Source organism: Misgurnus anguillicaudatus, chromosome 23, assembly GCF_027580225.2.
Source record: "Misgurnus anguillicaudatus chromosome 23, ASM2758022v2, whole genome shotgun sequence".
Taxonomy (NCBI): Eukaryota; Metazoa; Chordata; class Actinopteri; order Cypriniformes; family Cobitidae; genus Misgurnus; species Misgurnus anguillicaudatus.
Window position 1 is genome coordinate 15,626,800 of NC_073359.2, and position 25,886 is coordinate 15,652,685.

Here is a 25,886-nt window from a genome sequence, read left to right on the forward strand (position 1 = left end):
TACTCATTTACAACAAGACGAATACTAACAACACCCCCCCTTGTTTTTAGTATAATGTTGCCTTATTAACTTGCTCCTTCTGTATGCAAAACTTGAAACAGTCACTTGAAACATTACTTTATTCGTCAACAATGGAGCAAGAGCACAAGCAAGTGGTAACTGTGAAAATTTCATAAGTGACCAATATCACTCAGCTATATACCATAGAAAAGGCCTCAGTTGTGAAAATAAATTTGCCAGGCAGCTGTTTTGTTTCTGTTTCATGTAAAGTAAATTTTGAAGACAAATGTAATAACTTGCTAAAAAAGAAAAAAAAATATGATAAAGCTTTACATGTAAAATCAAATAAAATTATAATATTTTGTTAACACTTCACAGTAAGGTTGTATTTGTTAACAATTAGTTAATGCAGTAGCTAACACACAAACTAACAATAAACAAATACTTATACAGCATTTATTCATTTTAGTTTATATTAATGTGTGCAATATTTTGATATATTTGCAACCACTTGGACATGTTGAATAAAAAGGACAAAAACTAGGATATTAAGATATTAGGATGCATTTTAATTACAAAAGTTGTTGTGTATTTAACAAACATAAAAATATTTTTAAGTTACATATATTACATAAATGTAACATGAGTTTACAAAGATCCAAACTCGGTAATAATTGAATTAAAGGTAATAGCACACATGATTCTTAAAAAAAAAACTTGTAAATTTCATTGGGATAAAATACCTTAATTACCACTCCAGTTTATTTTCAGTTTTTTTCTGTATTACCTGGAAAAAAAAGAATTAATTTAAGGTTTTAGTGCATAACAAAATGGTAATGAAAAAAGTTTTATATCTAGGTTTTATCAAGTGGATCAGAAATCAGAAGCTGGTTACTTTTAACTTAGTTCTGGCCTCACTAAGCTTCAACGTACTACTTAATATTTGAGCATTGCACCATTAAATGTACGATAACCTTAACCCACATATAAACTAAATATTTACAGAAGTCTCTGACAGGAGTAACGGTTGGACAAAAGTCATTTTAACATTGTCTGCTTGACTTTAATATGCCATTTAGGCGCATTTACATTTTAAAAGACATTTGATTTAACATTATAATTATATCTAATCTGATTTACCATCTTACTCAACATTTACTTCAAATGTTGTAAAGAAAAAAACAATGAGATAAAGAATCATACTTACAACTTTTGTCAATTTGTAAATTCCCATCAGAACACAGTACGTCCACATATGTTTGTTTTATCAGACCTTCAGCTTGCCATCCTGATGTACAATTAAGTCTATGCTTGTTATTGTGCTTCAAATAGACCTTTTCTTTAGGAGGTTGTAGATTGTACATCTCAACAACCTCATTTATTTCACAAGGCTCTGCGATTAAAAACAACATCAAATGCAAAAAAAGAATGAAATTAGAAACAGTAGAAAATAAAACAAGATAGTAATTTGTAAGTACACAAGTTTTTGTTTGACTGTAACTTAACAAATTAGATTAATTAATTTTAACTTGTTTATAGTATAATAAAAATAGTAGGTTCAATTTACTTTGGGATTGAGTTCGGCATTTTTTTTAACAGTCTAAATGACTCACTTAGACATTTTGGAGGGGTCTCCCATCTCCCGTTGAGGCATTTGTAATATTCCTGTTGTTTGTTCAGAACATAGTAAGATTGGCAGGTATAGTAAACCTCAGTGATAACTTCGTTAACCTGATTCTTGATGATGTAGTCTCCATTTTCAAGATATGGTGGAGGCGGACATATCTTATCTAAAAAAAAAAAAATAGTATGGTAACAGTAATGTTGTATTTGTTAACATTAGCTAACATGAGCTATCAATGAACAATAGAGTTTTTAGCATTTATTAATCTTGGCAATGTTGTCATGATCTGGTTCTGTTCGCCTCATGTGTGACTCTTAAGTTGTGTCTGTCATGTCTGTAGTCCTTTGTAGTTCTTTTGCTTGACCTCGGGCAGAACCAAATACAGGACGTTCTCCACATGTTTGAGTCACTGAGCTTCCATCGTGACATGTGCCGGGTGTCAGGGACGTGCACAGACATTTTGAGGGGCAGGGGCTCAAGTGAAATAAAGGGCACTTCTCATCATTATGTATATATTTTTTTCTTTTCTTTTTTAAACAAAAAGTATATATATTAACACAATTCTGACTTCCTTTTTAAAAAAAATATTTTAAAAGTTCAAAAAAGTTCAAACTCACGCAATTGTTTAATTTTCAAAAGATGTCTACAAAATAATCAGTTGTTCACACAGACACAATGGTCTCCTTAGTAGTCTAGGTTTATAGAGCAGCAAAGGAAGCCATTACACAATGTGCATGTTTTGAAAACATTAAATTACACATTAATTACAAATTTGTTAAAATGCTAAAAACAAAGTTGTGACTGCTGAGTTAGCCCTACATGCCAATAAATGCTATATCATATGCTAGCGTTTAGCTAATTAGTTGTTAGTTGTTACTCAAAATGTATTTTTGTCTGATAAGGGCTCAAAATATAAGGTCTGTTTACTAATGTGAGCTTCTGGCATGAGCCTCAGAGCAGAGCAATCAGAGCAGAGCTCAACATTATTATTCATGACCCTTTCAAATAGAGCAAAAGTAGACCATTTAATTAAAATGACAAATTCTAGGGTTGTAAACAGACATGTAAAAACGTTTCCGGATAATTTTTGCACTTAATAAAGCAACATACCTTCTATGTAATTGTCAAAGAACAATTTAACATATTATGAAAACACATCCTATTGCACCTTTAATCTTAGGTTTCAAATTTATTAGGGTTACACATGTCAGAAACAACAAATATAGATTAGGCCTATTTTATTTGTATTTTATATTTTACTTTTTTGTGATGTCAGTGAAAATTCAGACTGGGCAAGTAAAATACTGAACCATCAGATTTCTTCCCAATCTACTACATCACTCCAGTATACTACATTTGACTTATTTAACAGCCATTACAAAAAAACGCAAACAAAAAAGCTTACTACTGCAGTTAGCAATTATTTTATTGTTTGTGCTTTATTATTTTATGAGCAGTCTGTTTAAACTACATACACTACACTGTTACAAGTTTGCAACTCTTAAGGTTAATATGGGATTGCCATGGAAAACAATGTCCCTGAATCGGTATGTGTAAAAACGTGTCCCATATTGCATAAAACTGTTAATATAAGAATGCTTTCCTCACACACTTACCGGTAGCTGCCTGCATATTAATCATGCACATGATCGCGTCTCGTTCGGGCTCACAGGCTGAGCTTTGGCGCTTAAAGCGCGCGAATGATGCAGCACGTGTGTAGACAAACCAATCAAAAGCGAAGTAAGTTAGAGAGGCGGGACTAAGGAAAGGTAAAGCCAATCATATTAGCGATTTGAATTTTGGAGGCGGGACTCATCTGTTAACCGTTTGTGTGCCACAAATAGCGCTATTTTTCTTTATATAAGAGTTTAAATCTCATTTAAATGATTTCTGAATAAATTCATGTTAAATTAAATAAGCAACAAGTAAAAAACACAAGAAACAGACAGAGATAAGTTGTTATATGAATAAAGATCATATTATTTTTTTTTAAAAGCACCCCAGAAAAAAGGGCACTTTCTCTCCAGGAATAAAAAGGGCAGGTGCTCAAGCCCCCTTTGATGTCTATGTGTGCACGTGCCTGCCGGGTGTTATACTGTGGGTAAACAACAAACAGGGCAATCTTGGTCCGTTGCAGAGATTTGCTATCTCCTGGACATTTGAGCTGATGATATTTTTAAATGCATAGCTGTCCTTCACACACACAAATAGTGACATTACTGGATTTTTAACAAAAGGAAATGCTGCTTCATCTGAAAGCAGGTGATAGCGATTTACTAGTAATCAAGGAACCGGCTTTACTGACGAGATGCGCATGACAATGGCCATGTCCTAATATTCGCACTTCCGCCCTTGTGCACCTTAATGCGCGTTCTCATTAGGCTGTAGGGCAGTGTTCTTCACTCCCAACCCTGGAGAGCCGGTGCCCTGCAGAGTTTAGCTCCAACCTTAATCAAACACACCTGCAAGCTAATCAATGTCTTCATGATCACTAGAAAATCACAGGTAGGTCTGTTTGATTAAGGTTGGAGTTAAACTCTGCAGGGCACCAGCTCTCCAGGATTGGGTGTGAAGAACACTGCCGTAGGGTGTCCTGATTCTCTAATGGTGTTCTCCAGGGGTGATCATCAGACGCACTTTGCTATAGGCTGTTAGAATCCTTGCAGTGTCGTGACGTTTCGAACAGCTAACCAACGAGGGAGCAAAACGGTTGCTATGGTCGGACGCCGGGAAAACTCAGAAGGAAAACATTTAAAATGTTTACTTTACAAAGATAAGTTTAATGAGGAATTTCATACTCCTAAAATAATAGAGCAGTGGCTTACTTCAGAAATATGTCACGAAACACGAAATAAGTATTAGTGATAATATTAGCTAACATTTGACTTTGTAGTACATTCATTGTGGAATTACTAACAGCTGGAAAATGCTCTGAGCGAGAGTCAAACAGGCAATCGATCCGCCCTGTGAGTCGAATGCTCAGAAAGCATACTTCACCCTCCGCGTCCATCTCTGTCATGCATGTGTGCGGGAGACAGAACAAGGCACGAGTGAACCATCTGCATGATGGACCGATTGGGAGATTAGGGAATGATATTTACTCACTGCACCGCCTGAATACACTAGCTGGTCTCTGTTGCAACAGCAAATAACATCTTCTATAGTCTTAACACATCACTCATTTACACTATGTAGTATACACTCACCTAAAGGATTATTAGGAACTCCATACTAATACTGTGTTTGACCCCCTTTCGCCTTCAGAACTGCCTTAATTCTATGTGGCATTGATTCAACGAGGTGCTGAAAGCATTCTTTAGAAATGTTGGCCCATATTGATAGGATAGCATCTGAATTGAATTGAATCTTTTATTGTCATTTGTACATCTTGTATACAATGAAATTACATTGCCTACCCGGCCAGTACATAATAAATATAATAAATAAATAAATAGAGAAGTAATAAAAGTAATAAAATCAATATAAAAGAATAAAAGAGAAACAAATAATATGTTCTGCCATTGCACATGATGTAAGATAATTAAGAGTTCAGTGACCTAATGGCCCAAGGATTTTCAATCTGTTTGTCCTGCTCTTAATGCTCCTGTATCGTCGGACAGAGGGCATAAGTTTGAACAATAGTTGACCTGGGTGTGAGCGGTCGGCAGTGATTGCCTTAGCTCTTCTGAGACACTGCGTTCTAGCAATGTCTTCCAGTGTGCGTAGGCAACTGCCTATGATTTGTTGTGCAGTCTTAATGACCCTCTGCAGGTGTCCCCTGTCCGCCACTGTACAGTTAGCATACCATACTGTAATTCCATAAGACAGAGCACTCTCAATAGTGCTCTGGTAAAATGCTACTAGCAGTTTCTCCTCTAGATGGTTCTTTCGGAGTACCCTAAGAAAGTGGAGTCTTTGCCGAGCCTTTTTTACCACAGCAGATGTATTAGCAGCCCAGGAGAGGTCTTCAGTTATATGTATGCCTAGGAATTTGTAAGAGGACACTCGTTGAACACAGTCTCCATTGATGTTCAGTGGTGCTGGTCCCCCCTCCTCCTTGTGTTTCCTGAAATCAATGATCATTTCTTTAGTTTTACTGGTGTTAAGCAGTAGGTTATGTTCAGTGCACCAACCTGCCAGCCTGTTAATCTCATTCCTGTATGCAGTCTCATCACCTCCATGGATTAAGCCGATAACTGTAGTATCATCAGCAAATTTAATGATGGTATTCGATGGGTGGGTGGATGTACAGTCATATGTGTACAGTGAATACAGGAGAGGACTCAGCACACAGCCCTGAGGGGAGCCTGTGCTGAGGGACAAGGTGGAAGAGCAGGTGGTGCCTACCTTAACCGTTTGAAGGCGGTCAGTCAAGAAGTTCTTGATCCAGGCACAAATGGAAGGGGGGATATCGATGGTGGTCAGCTTATCCACTAGGATATCAGGTATTATGGTATTAAATGCCGAGCTGTAATCTATGAATAGCATCCTGACATAATTCCCTGACTGCTCCAGATGGCTGAGTGCTGTATGTAGAGCAGTATTGATGGCGTCCGCCGTAGATCTATTTTTCCTGTAGGCGTACTGATGTGGATCTAGATTTGGGGGGAGCCAGGACTTAATGTGATTTAAGATGAGCCTCTCAAAGCATTTAATAACACCTGATGTTAGAGCGATAAGTCTATAGGCGTTTGGGCACTTTGGGGCAGGAGACTTTGGAACAGGTATAATGATAGCTGTCTTCAGGCATTGAGGGATGGTGGCCTGTGACAGTGAGAGGTTAAACAGCCTAGTCAAAAAGCTGGTCAGCACAGGCAGAAAGTAATTTACCAAGTATTCCGTCCGGACCTGGTGCTTTCCTGGTGTTCACAGTCTTCAGCCGATCTAATAGGCCGCCCCTGCAGCCACGCTTCTGCCTTCGCTCTCTACGCCGCCTACGGCGTCTCGTAGACCCGACAACAATCCAGGGTGAACCCGGTGATCTCGCTATACTCTGCGGAATGTTGTGACACCGCTGATACTCCGTTGTAATATCCACCCGACATGAGAATCCCACCTTCCTCAGCATAGCTTGATTGTAGATATATTTTGTTTCACTCCTACTCCTTCTAACACTCAATAATATCCATACAATTATATAAACAAAACACTGAGACCGAGAGCCAAAAGCCGCTGCGTCCGTGCGCGCCGCCATCTTGCATCAATCTTGCAGTTGATGGAGATTGTGGGATGCACAGCCAGGGCACGAAGCTCCTGTTCCACCATATCCCAAAGATGCTCTATTGGGTTGAGATCTGGTGACTGTGGGGGGCAATTTATTACAGTGAACTCATTGTCATGTTCAAGAAACCAATTTGAAATTATTTGAGCTTTATGACATGGTGCATTATCCTGCTGGAAGTAGCCATCAGAGGATGGTTACATGGTGGTCATAAAGGGATGGACATGGTCAGAAACAATGCTCAGGTAGGCCGTGGCATTTAAACAATGCCCAATTGGCACTAAGGGGCCTAAAGTGTGCCAAAAAAACATCCCCACACCATTACACCATTGCATTAGTGAGAAATTGAACAGGTGTTCCTAATAATCCTTTAGGTGAGTGTATATCGGCTTAACATGGCCGTAGCCAGCTATGAGGTCACAGAGGTCCGGACCTCGGTAATTTTTTCATATAAAAAATACAACTTGAAGTTCTCTGAATGACTAATTCGTTTTTCAAAAAGAATCTGCATATATAATTAAGCTTGGACAGTTTACTGTATAGTTTAGTGTAAAATGATGAAGATTGGTTTAAGCTGCGACAGCGCGGGTACAGAATTTGCAGTGTTGCCAGATCCTATTGTTAAAAATCTTCTTTAGACATAGTGTTTTAGCAATTAATGTGACACTTTGACATTATCTATAAAGTGATTGTTAGGTGTAGGTTAGTATTAAGAGATTTCTCTGATTTATTTCTGAAATACAAGGTTTGGACGAACTTTGTTTTTTAAGGTAAATTATTTTTGCTTGTTTTTTGTACTAATATCTGACAACATGGAAACTGAAAGTTATCAAATAAGACGCATCATTCAGCGCGAGCAGGTTATGGCTGATACTACATTCGGTAAGATAAAAGCAGTAATCATCATAATTGTGTCTGTAAGAGTATCAACAGTATCAACAACACTATCGAAAAAACATAAAATAACTCTAGTACAAAGATGTAGAAGAATTGGGTTTAAATAAAATATGCTAAAACACGTAGCGTAAAAGTGTAAAGCTAATCTCAACAAAACATAAGCATTAAGAATTCTGTTATTTCATTTAATTTAGAAGTCAACCTTTAACAAAGTCATGCTGAAAACAATAAGAGCACTAAACAAGTTCTTGTTTAAAATCTTGTAACGTTTTTGTTATATAATATTGCTTATTAAAATGATTACAAAATAAACATTGTTGCACGAAAAAGTAATAAATAATCCAGCAGTCCCAGTCCATCCCCCAAAACAGAGTGTGTACCCAAAGTGTAAAAAGGTTAAGACAGAATATTCGCAGATTCAGCATGCCCAACATCACCCTGGACCCAGACGTTCGCAGGCGACTGAGGCGTACCACAACCAAACCCCCAACGCGATGCAGCTCCGCGGAGCGCGTTCGGGTAAACAAAGACGCCATTGCCCAGCATGAAAGCGGTAAGACTCCGCTTGTTATTGTAACATGTACTACTTGCTACATGTATAGTTTAGCTTCTGCCGTTAGCATAGATGGGTTTACATGCACTAAGTGTATTGAAGTATTAAGATTAACTGAGAAGGTTGCTGAACTAGAATCGCGCATCCGAACGCTAGTTGAGGATAGCAAAACCGCTAATGTTACTGTTGTAAATACTGTATCGAGCGAAAAGACTAATGGCTCGGTTCCGACATCAGATGCTAATGTAAACATTACAAACAATGTATCGAGCGCACATAGTGTTCCGACATCAGATGCTAATGTAAACATTACAAATACTGTATCGAGCGCGCATAGTGTTTATCATAATACACATGGCTCGGTTCCGACATCAGAGTCAAGTCGGCGGTCTAACTGGGTGACTGTCAGGCGGCATAGTCATATACGGCGTCCATCTAAGACCCATAACGTTACGGTACTTTCTAACAGATTCGATCCCCTAAGGAATACACTAGCTGAAACACCTGTTAAAAGTGCCCTGGTCATTGGAGATTCTATACTCAGGAACACTAACATTGAGGCACCAAACACCCTAGTCGACTGTATACCGGGAGCCAGAACGTCTGACATTAGATCCAAACTTAAAGTGCTGGCTAATGCTAAACGGAAGTTTTCTAAGATTGTTATTCACGCCGGAACAAATGACACCAGACTCCGACAGTCGGAAATCACCAAAGATAATATTAAGGAGATGTGTGAAATTGCAAAAACAATGTCAGACAATGTAATATGCTCTGGTCCCCTCCCCGCCTACCGGGGAGATGAAACACATAGTAGATTAGTGTCTCTCAATGGCTGGATGTCAAAGTGGTGCCCTCAGCATAATGTAGGGTTTATAGACAATTGGAAGCATTTCTGGGGTAGACCATTTCTCCTAACCCGAGATCAGTGCCGGTCTTTCCTATACGCAAAGTACGCAATTTGCATAGAGCCCCGCACCACTAGAGGGCCCCCTTGATCTCAGAATTATTTAAAACCATTATATCAAAGAAAAATTATTATTATGTTTAATGAAAACAAGACGCTATAATTTAAATAATTTGCAAACTTCCGAATTTGTGCGGGTTTTTAAAAATACTTAATGATTTCTTAAATCACTGATATGTACTCGGACAACATGCAGGCAGTTTCTCAATCCGAAGGCTGCAGCCTTCAGAGGTCACATTTGTAGGCTGCATATGCGTCATAAAAACGTATTTTAGAATATTAACAATTATAATGTTGACTATTATTCTTAGTTAATGGTTAATTGTTATATTATGCTTATGACTTGCAAATGAAATGCTTATTTAACTTAAATAAATCAGGCTTGATGACGTATGCAGCGCGCATATGCGACATCCGGAGGCTGCAGCCTTCAAATTTAGAAACGGCCGCGTGCATGACGCAGAAGAGTGATTTGGTAACGATGCGCATATTATATGCCCACCATTGATTTAAAACAAAGACAAAGCTATCCGTCTGGAGCAGAATAAAGGGGAAAAACGTGAAGCAAGGGAACAAGATAAAGGATTTGCGCGAGCAGATTAAGTCAATGTAAAGACACGCGTCCTAGCATGGGGCGATTCAAATGACGCGAATTGGGTGACGAAATTGCCGCGAAAACACACGCTTTTTCCTTTGAACTTCAAGAACGCGCTCTCGTGCAGGATAATTTGACGAGAGAGAGAGAGAGAGAGAGAGAGAGAGAGAGAGAGAGAGAGAGAGAGAGAGAGAGAGCGAGAGAGAGAGAGGTAAGAATGGTGCCCACGTCGAGAAAACTTAATAGAAGACTTGAAATTTGTAAAGGATTAAAGTATATGTCACTCGTTTAATTACAGTATGTTAACTGGATAACACTGGATATAACTCATTGTATAGATAATAAAATAATGTATTTTGATTACACAAATCAAACCTAACTATATGATTGTAGCTGCTGACCAGCATAGGGAATCTCTATGGCTTATTTATAAGACATGTTGCTGATACAGTACTGTGTGTTGTACCTTATCTTGTTAATTGAGTCTTTTTGGGCATCTTATGCCTAGAATTATTCAAGGAGATTGATTCTTTTAACTTCCTTTAAAGTTTGATCAGTTGTGCATAATGACATGTGCAACAAATGGATATAGGGTGTCAAACTCATAGATTTGCAATATTTAAAATCAGACACTATTTTTAAAATATTTGGTGTCAACCTCTGTGACAGCTTTAAAGGGACACTTCACCCATTTGCATTAAGCTTTGTATAGTTAGAACTCCAGTCATGTTTTTGAATGGTCGTGCATCATTTGCTCAGTTGCCGCTGAGACAGGAGAAATACAGACTTCAGTGTTGCACTTCCTTCTTTCAATGACGCAAAAATCATCATTTTGCATCATTGAAAGAAGGAAGTGCAATGTCTTTGTTGAGGGAATGAGACTACAAACACCCCTTTTCTCTGTAAAATAGGCACCAAATTCTAAATCTATGTTACATTTCGACTACAAATATAACACTTTCAATAAAGATTAATGTTTCTACGGGTGAAATGCTCTTTTAAAGCTTAAACTTATCAAATCCTATCAGAGGTCCAGAATGTCATTGAAACACACCAGTGGCTTTGCTGTCATCAGTATTAAACATGTTACCCCTCGAAGGACCCCTCCCCACAGAGCCCCCCCCCCCCCCACATAACAAATCCCAATTTAACCCCTGTGTATTAACAGTATGTATTTATATGTAATTTAATTTGATTCATTACATTTATTTAGATCAGGTAAATTTTTTAGTGCTTCTCACAACACATTTTAAATCAAAACAACTTATCAGCAAATACATGTTTCATGTTATAATCAGCAAGTTTATCAGTCAGGGTTTCAAAGTAATGTGCATATGGGAATATTATACATCTATAAGATAATACACGATGTGGTTAGTTAACAACTAACTAACAGCAACATTGACTGGGTTTTACCCAGATAGCACAGGTACGTCTGTGATATGTCTGGTAAAGATCTGGAGATCTGGAATACATCTGGTGTGTAAAAACATCTTATAAAGGAAAAGAACTGCTTTACATACATTCTAAATCAAAAACGTCTTGCAGACATCTTCAATATGTCTATATGACATCTTTTAGGAGACGTCTCACAGACGTATTGCAGATGAGAAAACAATTTAAATAAGGCATCTTGCAGATGTAAACGCAGACATCAAATAGACGTCTCCGAGATGTATGTGTGCTATGCTATCAGGGTCTGAATGCACTGACAGAGGGCCCCTCACAAAGCTTTGCTTAGGGCCTCCCAGCATCTAGGACCGGCACTGCCCGAGATGGCCTTCATCCGACATCAGAAGGAAGTGCTATACTCACCAGAACTCTGATTAATATTCTTACTTCTGATATAGTATGACTATCCCGGGCCCAGGTCAGGAAACAGACGGATCAGCTTAACTGTCCGTCTGTTAGCTGGCATGATATGTCTCGATCACCTATATCCCAGCACTTCGAGTCGATCTTACCAGAATATCAACACATTTCAACTGTATCTGTTCCCCGAACAAGCAAATACAGAGCACCGCTTGCCACATCACGTACAAATTTGACCAACATAAAATTAGAAAACAATACATTACAAGAAGAACCTCGAATGTTAAAATTCGGCCTTCTTAACATTAGATCGCTTACCAATAAAGAACCTATTGTTAATGAAATAATTAATGACCAAAACTTAGATGCACTCTGTTTAACAGAAACCTGGCTTAAAGCAGACGACTACATTAGTTTAAACGAATCCACCCCACAAGACTATTATTATAAACACGAACCTAGGTTAAAGGGGAGAGGGGGTGGTGTAGCTACAATATACAACAAAATTTTTAAAGTAAACCAAAAATCTGAACTAAAATTTAAATCATTTGAACTAATGTTGTTAAATATGGAAATAACTGATCGTAACCACAAACAGCTCTCTTTTGCCTTAGCTACAATCTATAGACCTCCGGGCCACCATGCAGATTTCCTTAAAGAAATAGCAGATTTTCTGTCTGAGCTTGTAGTCACTATAGATAAAGCTCTTATCGTTGGTGATTTTAATATTCATGTGGATAACCATAAAGATGCATTAGGACGTGCGTTTATGGATGTTCTAAATTCTCTCAATACTAGACAAAACGTGACAGGGCCAACGCATACTCGTAAGCACACATTAGACTTAATTCTGTCACTCGGGCTTAATATTAATGACATCAAAATATCACCTCAGAGTGATGCAGTTTCTGACCATTACCTTGTGTCATACACTGTACTTCTAGATAGGATCACTCAATCCACAACATGCTACAGATTAGCCAGAACAATAATTTCCACCACTAAAGATAGCTTTATTAGCACTCTTCCAGACCTGTCCCAAATTAAACATGTAGCAGATAACTGTGATGATCTAGATATTGTAATAGAAAACCTAAACAATGTCTGTTCTAACACATTGGATGCCGTTGCTCCCATTCGAAAAAAGAGAATCAAAGAAAAACCGCCAGCTCCATGGTATGATCATCACACCGCAGCACTTAAAAAGGCAACTAGGAAAATGGAAAGAAATTATAGAAGCACAAAATTAGAAGTATGGCGTGCAGCATGGAAAGATAGTGTTAAACACTACAGACAGGCTATTAAAACCGCCAGATCTACCTATCTTAGCAAGCTTATAAATGAGAATCATAATAACCCTCGTTTCCTCTTTAGCACCGTTGCAAAACTGACTAGAAACAAAGAACAAACAGAAACCAATAGTAAACTCCAACACAATAGTAACGACTTCATGAACTTCTTTTCTAACAAAATTACGGCTATAAGGGAAAACATCGTAGCTACACAGGCAGCCACCACTCTACCCGTTAGTTCACTTAACACTAGACTACCACACGAACATCTTGATTCATTTAAACCTACTACAATAGAAGAGCTCTCTAAATTAGTAACGTCATCCAAATCATCGTCCTGTATATTAGACCCCGTTCCCACAAAACTACTTAAAGAGGTATTTCCTGTAGTGTCAACCCCGGTTCTAAATATCTTTAACTCATCGCTAGAAATAGGATATGTTCCAACATCTTTCAAACTAGCAGTTATTAAACCGCTGATTAAAAAACCACAGCTTGATCAGGGAGAGCTTAATAACTTTAGACCAATCTCAAATCTCCCTTTTCTTTTGAAAATATTAGAAAAGGTAGTGGCAAGCCAATTACGCACATTTTTGACAAATAATAGTACATATGAAAAGTTCCAATCAGGATTCAGGCCCCACCATAGCACAGAGACAGCGTTGCTTAGAGTTACAAATGACCTCCTATTAACATCCGATCGTGGTGAAATCTCAATTCTTATATTATTAGACCTTAGTGCAGCCTTTGACACAATAGATCATACAATCTTACTCAATAGACTAGAAAACTATGTTGGTATCAGTGGTCAGGCGCTAGCATGGTTTAGGTCGTATCTAACCAATCGCTATCACTTTGTTTATGTAAACGAGGAAGAGTCATATCACTCCCTGGTTAAATACGGTGTACCGCAGGGATCGGTTTTAGGTCCTATCCTGTTCTCGTTATACATGTTACCTCTAGGAGACATTATCAGGAAACATAACATAAGTTTTCACTGCTATGCGGATGATACCCAGCTTTACATCTCCTCACATCCCAGCGAAACACACACGTTTTCTAAGCTAACAGACTGCCTTAGCGATGTTAGTGACTGGATGGCACATAACTTTCTTAAGCTGAACTCCAATAAGACAGAGATACTTATTATTGAACCGAATCGCTACAAACATAATATGTCAGATTACACGTTGCACATAGATGGCTGCACTGTGGTGCCATCTTCCACGGTAAGGAACTTAGGTGTGATGTTCGACAGCAACTTATCCTTCGATAGTCATATCGTCAACGTCTGCCGTACAGCTTTCTTCCACCTTAGAAATATCTCGAAAATACGCCATATACTGTCTACATCTGACGCAGAGAAGCTTATCCATGCTTTTATGACCTCTAGAATAGACTATTGTAACTCGCTACTCGGGGGATGCCATGCAAATCAAGTAAACAAGCTTCAGCTAGTTCAAAACGCTTCCGCAAGGGTACTTACTCGATCTAAAAAGTACGACCACATAAGCCCAATTCTGGCATCTTTACACTGGCTACCAGTTAAATATCGCATACAATTTAAAATATCACTACTCACCTACAAAGCTTTAAATCGCCTAGCACCCTCATATCTTAGAGAATTACTATCAGAATACAATCCATCACGCACACTACGGTCACAAAATTCTGGTCTCTTGATTATCCCTAGACCAGGGGTCGGCAAGTAACTTTGGCCGCGGGCCAATATTTTTTTTAGCCAGTAGATGGCGGGCCAACTGTTGTTGGCACATCTGCGTCTTATTTTGAATTAGCCTAGTATAGGCTATCTGATCTTTTGTCAAGAAACATTGTCTTTATTTCCTATTTAAAAGACGAAAGAACGGCATTAAAAATTGCTAAAAACATGGTAATGGGTCTGTGTATCATTCGTTCGATCGTTTTTTTTTTTCAAATTAAAAACAAAAATGAAAAAATTAACCACCACGGGTTTTCTGATTGTGTGCTCAGATAAAAAAAATTAATTACTGGATTAGACTTTTTTTTTATTTAACTCCTTTATAGGCATAATATATCAATTAAATCATTTTAAACAGATCAAGTACTATAGTGGTAATATTACAGGCATTTATGCTCTCATGAAATACTCTTACAGTCCGACTTTTGAACTATTCCTTTTTTATTAATATTTATCCGGGACACACACATACACACCTAAGGTTTAAGGAGGTCTCCGCTGGACTGTTTTTTGTCCAGCTCCGACAAGGTTCTATTCATACATTCATACACTTTGTGTTCACCCGCTTTATTTCCCGACCTGACGGGTCCGCAAAACTTAACGTCACGTTTCCAGAATCTCACATTCAACTGTCTCTAACGAAAAGAGACAGATAATTTTAAATGTTATACAAAAATTGTGTTCGTGCCAATAAAAATATTATTTTAACATTGTATTCATTGTATTTATAATGAAATATAAATAATAAATTAAATAGGACAAAGCCTCTCACTCAAATTTCTCACCATCATAAACCGAGTTGGTTGCGGAGTTGCTGTTCAAATTGCTGAACATCCTCCTTTGCCAATTTTATAACGTTTTAAACGGAGGTAAAGATCAAAGAACTATGCGTTAGGAAAATTAATAATGGCTTTATTTTAATAGACGTGTAAAACCATATTTTGGCGTATTACTTTCATTTTTTTTAAGAATTTACCTGCCCATTTAGTCTTAATAATTAACGGTAAACAAACTTGACTTGCTGTTTTCGAAGGCAGGTCGAACCTTAGGTCGGGCTCGAGCCCCAAGTTCAAGTAGCAGAACACAACAGTATTCCTTTCAAATCTACTTTAAAAGTGTATTAGTTAAAATATTACTGCAGTAAAAGAGTTTTTTTTTATCATATTTTGTAGTGGTTTCTAAAAGCCAGCAATTACTTTTCAGTAATTTGCAATGTCACAGAGTTTAACGTCTTCACGCGTGATGAATTGACATGATTTACGAGGTAAATTTGCAAATGATTCATGAAGTCATACCTCTGCAATTATTTGATCGATTGTGTTTTAGAAGTATGCTCAAACTCTAATGACAGTTATGATCGCGGATGCGCTGGTAGAGAAAGAGAACGAGAAAAAGCGGCCCGTTAAGATAGCTATTATACGCATTTTTTTCAGGACATTCTTGCTATTTGTCAGTGTGTTATACGCGAATAAATAATAATGAAAAAAGTTAAAAAGTCGGACTGTAAGCGAATGAGACTTACAGGAAAGCATGGTTGCTATTCAAACCCTTATTAAAACCCTTATTAAAATGTAATCTGTTAGTACCTGATCTGTTTAAATTTATTTCATTGGTATATGTCTGCTAAGGTGTTCAATTAAAATTTGTACGAACCCGTTTTCATTCATTTTTTTATTTTTGATCTGAGCGCACATTCAGAAAACGAGTCGTTTGATTTTAGTTCAGGAAATAAATAATAGAAAAACAAGTCGTTTTTCTTTATTTTCTTTTTGGTTTTGATTTGAAAAAACGAATGAAGGAATGATACACGGGGCCATTTTTGTAAACTGTTATTGTAAAATAAAAAAGTCTGATTAAAAAAAAAATTAAAAGCGGACTTCAAATTAATCCGGCGGGCCAGAAAATATTGCTGGCGGGCCACTTTTGGCCCGCGGGCCGCCTGTTGCCGACCCCTGCCCTAGACTATCAAAAGTGTCTAAAAGTGGAAGGTCATTTTCCTACTTAGCCCCTAAGCTCTGGAATGATTTACCAACCGATGTCCGAGAATCAGACACAGTCGATAATTTTAAATCTAGACTTAAAACTTTTCTCTTCAACAAAGCATTCACATAATTTGTCTAGTAAAAGTACTTAACTCGAAATAGTTATTTGTACCGAACAAAGCACTCGCGGTCATAAAACAGACCAACCAAATAAATAAATAAAAACCTTATCTTAACGTATAGTCGGATTGCGATTTTGGAACTTTCGTGTTCTTGTGAATAGTATGCCATACAAACCCGTTTGCCACTGAACCTGCATTAACGACGACAGTGGGGCATACGGGCTTCGTCAAACGGGTTGGCACGTACGGTTGGGTTGGGCTTTTGGCGCTTTCTTTATATTGCGAATACTATGCCATACAGACCCGTTTGCCACTGAACCTGCATTAACGTCGACAGTGGGGCTTCCAGCCTTAGTCAAACGGGTTGGCACGTATGGTCGGGTTGCGATTTTGGCGTTTTTTTGTGTCTTGTGAATAGTATGCCATACAGACCCGTTTGCCACTGAACCTGCATTAACGACGACAGTGGGGCCTCCAGCCTTAGTCAAACGGGTTGGCACGTATGGTCAGGTTGCGATGTTGGCGTTTTCTCGTGATCTTGTAAATAGCATGCAATATAGACCCGTTTGCCACTGAACCTGCATTAACGACGACAGTGGGGTTACAGGCCTTAGTCAAACGGGTCGACAGGTTTCATTTTCTCTTTATATTAAAAATCAGAAGGTCACCCTTAGTTACCATATATACCATCGCAGTGGGCCCCCAATTTGCAAAATCCTCAACTGTGGATAATATAATTATGCCGCAATAGTTAGTCTGTCTGAAACTAAGCTGATTAAACCACATCACTGTGTGACACTTGCATTACATGTGAACGGCCCCTACGCTAATATGATTTTGTTTTTCTCTCCCTGTCCTGTCCTCGACCCTGAGGACAATGGGACAAACAGACCCAGTTCCGGTAGATGTGAAAGTCGACTCACCTCTGATCTACTGGTCGTCCATCACTGTGATGCCCAGCTGATGCCTGACCAACGACCACCGGCAGAACCCCCTTAATCTCCGCTTAATCCCCGCTTAATCTCCTTTTCCGTTTATATGTGTTTATATACATAAATATCTCCCAAGGGTTTTTCCCTCCTAGGACTTTTTATTTTTTATTTCCTCGGCTAAACAACCCGGGGTTTTTGTTTTTTTTTATCCTAGGGGGTTTTTTACCCCGGGGTGGTAGCCTGCTTGGGCTTAATTTAGCTTCTTCTCCTAGACGTTACATTAGTAATACACTCGTTCATAATGTCGAGTCATAGCCTCAGCAAATTTGACAGCTTATGCTATTGTGTATTATGTTGTGCTATCTGTCATTTTTCTGTGCTTTTACTGCTTCTATTAATGTAAAGCTGCTTTGAAACAATTGAGTATTGTGAAAAGCGCTATATAAATAAAATAAAATTGAATTGAATTGAATATATTAAGACAGAATATTAGATCCCAGGTAAAAATAAAGTATGCTTCAATGTACTTAAACCACTTAAATACTAGCAAGTACATTTGTAAGTTATGTAAAGTTATGCTACAAATATACTAATTAAAAGTAAAGTTCTACTTGAGCAGTACTTCAGTTTACCTGAAAAAGTAAGAATACCAGTACCAACTAGATTTTTATTTAAATAAATGATGTCTCAAAATAACACTTAGATGTTCTTAACTTAATTTTTAAGAAGTACCAAAAACAAATGTAATATATAAGCCACAAAATGAGTGCACGAAAATAGTACATTTACTAAGTGTACTTAAAAAGTGTATTTTATTTAAGTGCACTTTTACCTGGGATAGTATTTGTTAACTCTTAACACCCCACCCTGGACTTCTGTAATTTTCAAACCCTGGCTACGGCCATGTGCGTTAATGATTACAAGGTGGTTAAAAGATGAATGGGTGGATAACCTCATGAGCAGGGTAGAATAATTAATTTCAAAGCTTGTCTTTTTATTTTTAAGACAAACATTTAAGATGTTTTTAAGTAAATATTTGAGAACTTCTTAAGAAATGATTGAGAATTGCACTTAAGAATATTCTTACGAACTTCTTATAATTTATCTAAAGAACTTTGTTCTATTTTTCAACAAGTGTCCACTTCGAAGAAGACCTTAGGGCTGAATATTGGGACAGGGCCAAACACAAGCGATTTATCATGCAGGCCTAGCCAGCGGGTTTTGACTGTAATGCTCTTAAGCAAGGCACCCTACCCTAATTTTTCCCTGGTGCTGGGATAGCAGCCAACTGCTCCAGCTTTGTGTGTGTTCACAACATGTTCAATTAACAAAATAAATGTTCAAGATTTAAAACAATTTTTTAGGTCACAAAAATATTAACATTTAGGGCATTAACCATGTTTGCTTCTTTGAACGAAATCGAACATTTTCATTCTTTTAATAAAAGTGTTTTTTTTACAATTTTGTGGAAGCTTACTTGTGCAAGCGTATGTTCCATTCCACTTTCCATTTTGACACATCAAAGCTCCTTCTGAAGTTTCATTGTATGGCTTATTGCACTTGTATCTCAGTATATCCAAGTTGCTGTATTCATTTTTCTCATTTAACAGTGTCACAAACCGCAAGTGCTCTACTGGTATGGAACACTGAACTGCTCCTACAGAGAAACAATCAATTACAAAAATAACATTCAATTAAAAAAAAATTATATAATGTAGACCTTATTCACCCCCTACTAACAAAAGGGAAACAGACAATCCTCTATTAGATTGAGAAGGTAAATACTGACTGAAAATTGTAATTGTTTACCTCCACAATGTGGATATGGTTTGCTCCACCTCCCATCTGACTGGCATTCAATTGCACGTTGGCCATACATCTTCATGTTGACATCAGTGCATAAAAAAACTAAGACGTGCCCAGATAGATAAGGAGAACTAATGTCCGGGTATCCAAATATGATTTTAACATTTTTGAGTTCTTGTTCCTGACAGTTACCATCTGTAAACAAAAAGTGTACACCCAAGAACAGCAGTGTTTTACAAAATGCTACAAAAATGAAAAAAATATAAAAATAGGGAAACTGCTTTTTTTCTGGGAAAAATACATTGTGTTTACATCTTTTCACAGATTTAATTTGGTTTGTGATTCCAGTTTCTTCGAATCTTGATTGCCGGACCAGTAGGAAAATAGTAGGAAAACACTTTTTATTAATTCTGTAGAAATTATGTGAGGAATTAGACATCCTTAATGTAATATAAATGTAATATAATCATATAAACAGGTATACCACTTTATTATTATATGCTAGTTATACTAACAGTAACATGAGTTTAATTTATAGGTTGTGTGCATGTGCATGTGCGTGTGTGTGTGTGCGCGTGTAATTTGGCCATAAATGGTAAAAAAATATTTAACCAGATTTATGATTCAGTGAAATTTCCAACGGGTTGTAACTTGCCAGTACAGGGTTGTATGCCTGTCCATTGACCCTCTGAATCACAGGTGATTCGTATGAGCTGCTGAGGTTGAGAAAGACAGTGATATTGTAATGTTGAAGATATTTTGTAGGTTTGTTTCTGATTTCCAATAATCTGTGCATTTGGGATCTTGGGTTGGTCACACACAATTTCTGGAAAACATTCATTGTAACAATTACCATTTATAACTTAATGTATTACAAAATGTATCCGTTGCAAAGATTGTCATTTTAACGAAGTGCATACTGTACCAATACACAGTGGATCAGGTTTCCAACCATTATGTGTACACGTGGCCTCTCTTGAAATTTGACGATATCCAGACAAACAACTGTAAGATCTCACTACTCCCAATTTTAAGTTTCCATAGAAATAATACTTAGGGAGATACACAGGTTTGTCATGTGGAAGCTCACATTTTATATCTGAAACAATATTCACATGTTGTTTTAATACATAATATTGAATAAAACACCAGTTCCAGAAGTTTATTTATATGCAATGACAGAATTACAAAATTTGTAAACAATAAACAAAATACAAGTATGTGACCCTGGACCACAAAACCAGTCGCACAGGTATATTTAAAAATAAAAGCCAAAAATACATTGTATGAGCCAAAATTATGGATTTTATTTTTAACTCTTTTCATAAAAAAACGTTCCTGGTGAGGTTTTATGTTAATCTGTAATACCGTGATTATCCACTAGATGGATAGGCGCACTTGCCCAATTTATAAAAAAACTGAAGCAAATTTTTAACTCTGTATGTTTTGATAATCATTCTGAGAAAATTCCTTCACAAAATGCAATTATTTCAGCTTTTTGAAAAATAATTTTTAAAAATATTTTTTAGAAAAAAATACCCATATTTAAGAGTTTATAACCAGAGAAAAAATATAGATAGGTTGAAACGGTTTTTACCCGTTTTGTTTGTTTATTGTTTGTTTGTAAACAGAGTGTCTGTTCTTTCATTTGATATATTTGTATATTTTTAGAAGGAAATTTTCTTGGAAGGCATTTTGTGAAACTTTTGTGAAAATCAAAAAAAAAAAGATAAAGAAAAAAAGAAAATGCTGGGTGGCAGCTTTTCAAAAAAAGGCTGGCAGGGAATGAGTTATTATGTATAGATCATGTTCCATGAAGATATTTTGTAAATTTCCTAATGTAAATTTCCTTGGAAAGTGAATGACTTTATTTGGACAACTTTAAAGGTCCCGTTCTTCCTGTGTTTTTGAAGCTTTAATTGTGTTAACAGTGTGCGATAAAACATATGTTTATTATTTTTCACACTTGGTAAATGGTAAATGGACTGCATTTATATAGCGCTTTCATAGATCCAAAGCGCTTTAAAATATTGCCTCACATTCACCCATTCACTCACACACCAACGGCGGTGTCAGCCATGCAAGGCGCCATCCACCTCGTCGGGAGCAGCTGGGGTTAGGTTTCTTGCTCAAGGACACCTCGACACTTGGTCAGGTGAACCCGGGGATTGAACCACCAACCTTCCGATTTGTAGTCAACCTACATGATCCACTGAGCCACTGCCGCCACTTACTTATCTCTATAGCGCTGTTTCTTTCACTGTCCTAAAAATGAGCTGATGTCTTCCTTGTTATATGAAGTCCCTCCTTCAAAAATGCGTAAGAGTTCTGATTGTGTAGTTTCTTTAGTGTGTTGTGATTCGACAGCAGCTTTTATTGAAAGTGTAAATAATTTTATTATTTAGAGTCGAGTCTAGTTCGTTTGCATGGAGAGGGCGGGGTTTATGACTTGTACTGCAGCCAGGCACCAGGGGGCGATCAAAGAGCAAGCGGCTTCACTTTTCAAGATGTATGAGTTATAAACAGAAATGTTGAGTGCAGTGGTCATAGCTGTGTTTTATCAAAAATAAAACACAACTATTGACCAATCAGAATCAAGAACTGGAACTAACTGTTCCAGTTTATTTATATAATTATATATTTTTCTGGTTTCAAACAAAGCAGTTGTTTAACTCCGTAAACAGTAACAGAATAATTTAAAAAAGACAACGAGGCAAAAAGAGCGAGGAATGAAGTTAATATTTACCAACAATCAAAAGAAAATAGCATTATATGCATCTGTTTACCGGCGATAACAAAGATGTTTATAAACACTGCGTATGCAGATGTGAACGACTAGGGTAGTCTTAGCTCGCAACACTTTTCAGTGTAGAAAAAGTCAACACTCATCAGACTTTACATAAGGTTCTTTTAAAAGTTTTAAGTTATAAAAAGTTTATAAAGTGTATTTAAGATTGTTTATGTTTTTTTTCGAAATTCAATTCAATTTAGAACTAAAATTAATAATTAAAAATAATGACAAAGATTGATTTGTGAAGAGAAGGAAACTTACTTTGACCTGATGCACTTGTAGCAAACAATACCCAAAAGGCGATGCCGATTTTTACATGAAATCTCATTTTGTTCTCACTTCAAAAATTATTTTTCTGGTTTTTGCCGCTGAAAAGCTTCCCTTCTTGTACTGTAGTGATCAAAAGTTAATGATTTGTCAGTGTCAAAAGGAGGGCTCACATCAGTCCTCTCAGTACACAGATTGTTTTTCCAATAAATTCCAAACATTTGTTAGTTAATTTAGTTTTCTTTTTGTTTTAAATAATTTGAAAGTCCCTAGTGGGCACTGGCTCCTTGGTTAGAAAACAATCGGAATCTGACGGTAAATGTATTAACATTTGAGCTTTCAAAAACGCTATCACTGTGTTGACAGAAATGTGTAAGGTCACCCTCCTAATCTCACTGAATCAATATGTCAGACTAGTAGTTCAGCTTGCTGTTATGTAAACTGCACTGCCATCTATCTGCAAGGGTAGTACACAAACAGACCACTTTATTTAATATTCATTACAATTTCCTTAAAGGTGCACTGTGTAACTTTTGGAAAGATCTCTTGACAGAAATGCAATATAAAATATATAACTATATGAAGAGTTTGGTTCCAAAACAAAATAAATCCATTTTGACTAATTTTGGTAAAAATGTGTTTTCTGTACCAAGAAAGTGACAGAGATGAAAGATGAAAACCACTATTTTCTCTTACAAACGTTCACATAGCATCTTTAGGTTATAAAAACATAAAAAATTGAAATCCATAATTTGATTTTCAAAGATTTATTATAAAAAAAATTTTTTTCAAAATGCTATAAATCTATTGAATCAATTTAAAATGTGGATTCATCTTTGCCATGTTATATTTAATTAGTTGACGAGTGGTATACACTGATTAAACATTAATGGCATTAATCAAAACACTTACTTTGTCATATTAAGAACATTGTCATTGCTGCGGTTATACTTGGGATGTCGTTGCTGAACTTTTTTCACAGAGATCAGCCATAAAATGTTTTGGTCCTGCTTGATTTTCGTTGGCTTTGCGTAAAATAATGTAAAGTTTACATAAGATCAGCTGGGATCAATGTGTTAGCATAAGAGAAGCTTGATGTTTTGGAAGAACAAGCAACCAGTCGGAAGAACAAGCAACCAGCATTTTTTCTGTCTCCCAAGTGCCTTTCGCATAAATTATTAGATGTTGATTGCTAACGTTTCTTTCCCATCACAGAAAACCACCACAGGTTTAGCAATGCCATCAAAGTATTATTTTGTTTTAGTTTGTTTGTTGATCACGAAGTACAAGATGAGGAAAATGTTTCGGTTACTATTGTAACCTTGGTTCCTTGAGAGATGGGAACAAGACATTCCGTCCGCTGACGCTATGGGTTAACTCCTCCCACTTCACCAGATACTGAAATGTTATTGACACTGGCCAATCGTCGCTGACCGTGTGACTGCTGGAAGTGTATAAAAAACTGTGTTAGAGCGATGAACGTCAGTATTCTCGACTGAGCAAAACCACGGCTGGCTAGCCATGGAAATGGCGCGTAACGCAATGTCTTGTTCCCATCTCTCAGGGAACCGAGGTTACGATAGTAACCGAGACGTTCCCTTTCAAGAACGGTCTCTCGACATTGCGTCCGCTGACGCTATGGGAACAATGTTCAAACACGCAGAGAGAGCGGTGAAGCCAGCCCCCAGCAACGCTACATTGTCTAAATCAGTGGTTCTCAACTCCAGTCCTCGGCCCCCCCCTCCCAGAATGTTTTAGATGTCTCCTGATATGAAACACCTGATTCCACTTATTAGACTACTTCCAGAAAGTTTAAAATGTTTCCTTAATTAACACACTAATATGCTGATAACCTGCATCAGGTGTTTCATATATGGATCTGGGAGGGGGGGCCCGAGGACTGGAGTTGAGAACCATTGGTCTAAATGAAACAACAACTAATATTCTGACACGCAGCCGCCATGCCCTTGGGGTAGGCGTGCCTGGCCAATTAGGTGTCAATATTCCTGAGCAGTGGCGGTTCTAGACAAATTTCACTAGGGGGGCCAAGGAGGGGCCAATGTTTTACCAGAGGGGCACATAAAAAAACGGCAAGAAATAATATTTAAAGATTATAGGGGCGGTTACAGGAATTAGTTTAAGACAGGACTAGGCCTTATTTTAATTAGGAAATATAACTAGTTTTAACAAACATGCCTTACTAAATACATTACTTGTGTGCATTTTGAAGCAAAACAAAGGGCACTGGTGTATTTTAAAATATGGCATTGCAAGTTGTTTTCAGTTTGGACAGCTCTTACATTTATTTTAGTCTAGGACTAGTCTAATCCCTTTCCGGGAAACTGCTCCATAAACTTTATCTTACTTTACAATCATATAAATCTTTATTTAATACAAGTGAGTGCAGGCGCAAAAGGGGAGCTTGGCTCTTTTCTAAAGCCCCCCAACCGAAAATCATGCAAGCCTACTCAATAAACTTTATGAAATGCAAACTTTTATAAAGACAAACGTTTGTTTTAGTTTACATATAAACACACATTGCTAGACAGTTAGGGACCACAATCTAATCAGTATTTAAAATACTATTTATTTTAAATTGTAAACATTTTCATATGACACATTTAATTATATTCCTCCAATTTTATGCACGTATATGTAAGAGCATAATTACAGCGCTTTTTAAAATGTGTAAACTTTAAAAAGTTAGCGAGATGTTGGTTTTGCCGGTTGTTGATGAGTAACAGCTGTGAATGATCACCGCGCTTAGCAGCCACGTCACAGGAGAACAAGTGAACAGTGTCCCAATGTCAAGTGAGCTAGAGTCCTCACCAGTGCCCAAACCTGCATACACATTCTCAACATCGGAAAATTGGGAACGAATTGAGACACCCGCCGAGCAGCACCCAGCACCCGCAGCCAGCTACAGTGGTTGGGTGCGCCGCTCTAATTTGCCCGTTTAGAGCGTTATGCGTCGGATTAGTTCCGCGTTTGGCGCTCGCGTGTAAAATCAAAATAAATGTATACTTTTTTATTTGGTCAGCACGGGGTGGCCACAGGGGTGGCCAGGGACTTGTCTACAGAGGCACGGGCCACCCTTGGCCCCCGTGTAGAACCGCCACTGTTCCTGAGGTATAAAATTTGCATACCCCAACCTAGGGAATGTGAATACTCGTCAGTGCACTGTCTCAGGGTAGATCGGTAGATACAGTCACCCGAAGCGCATGCAGTCCTCGTTGACGGAGAGCACTTGTAAATCCCCAATGCGTTTTGTTTTAGCAAGGGCGAGAAGCAGGGCCGTTTTAATA

General features: G+C 37.5%; 2 protein-coding genes across 2 annotated transcripts; one reads left to right on the forward strand and one right to left on the reverse strand.

Annotated features, from left to right (window-relative positions):
- Positions 1 to 548: 548 nt before the first annotated feature.
- Positions 549 to 22,879, reverse strand: LOC129453313 (complement factor H-related protein 1). Its single transcript, XM_055217514.2, has 8 exons — positions 22,576 to 22,879; positions 20,449 to 20,622; positions 20,179 to 20,349; positions 19,527 to 19,718; positions 19,195 to 19,374; positions 1,614 to 1,790; positions 1,208 to 1,393; positions 549 to 787 (listed from the first exon to the last, which is right to left on the reverse strand). The coding sequence occupies exons 1-8, from the start codon at positions 22,640 to 22,642 to the stop codon at positions 768 to 770; spliced, it is 1,167 nt and encodes a 388-aa protein (XP_055073489.2). The 5' UTR covers positions 22,643 to 22,879; the 3' UTR covers positions 549 to 767.
- On the forward strand, positions 8,166 to 10,800 carry LOC141359440 (uncharacterized). The gene is made up of 2 exons (XM_073861884.1): positions 8,166 to 9,919; positions 10,059 to 10,800. Exon 1 carries the CDS (start codon positions 8,166 to 8,168, stop codon positions 9,291 to 9,293), a length of 1,128 nt encoding a protein of 375 aa, XP_073717985.1. The 3' UTR covers positions 9,294 to 9,919; positions 10,059 to 10,800.
- Positions 22,880 to 25,886: the final 3,007 nt, after the last annotated feature.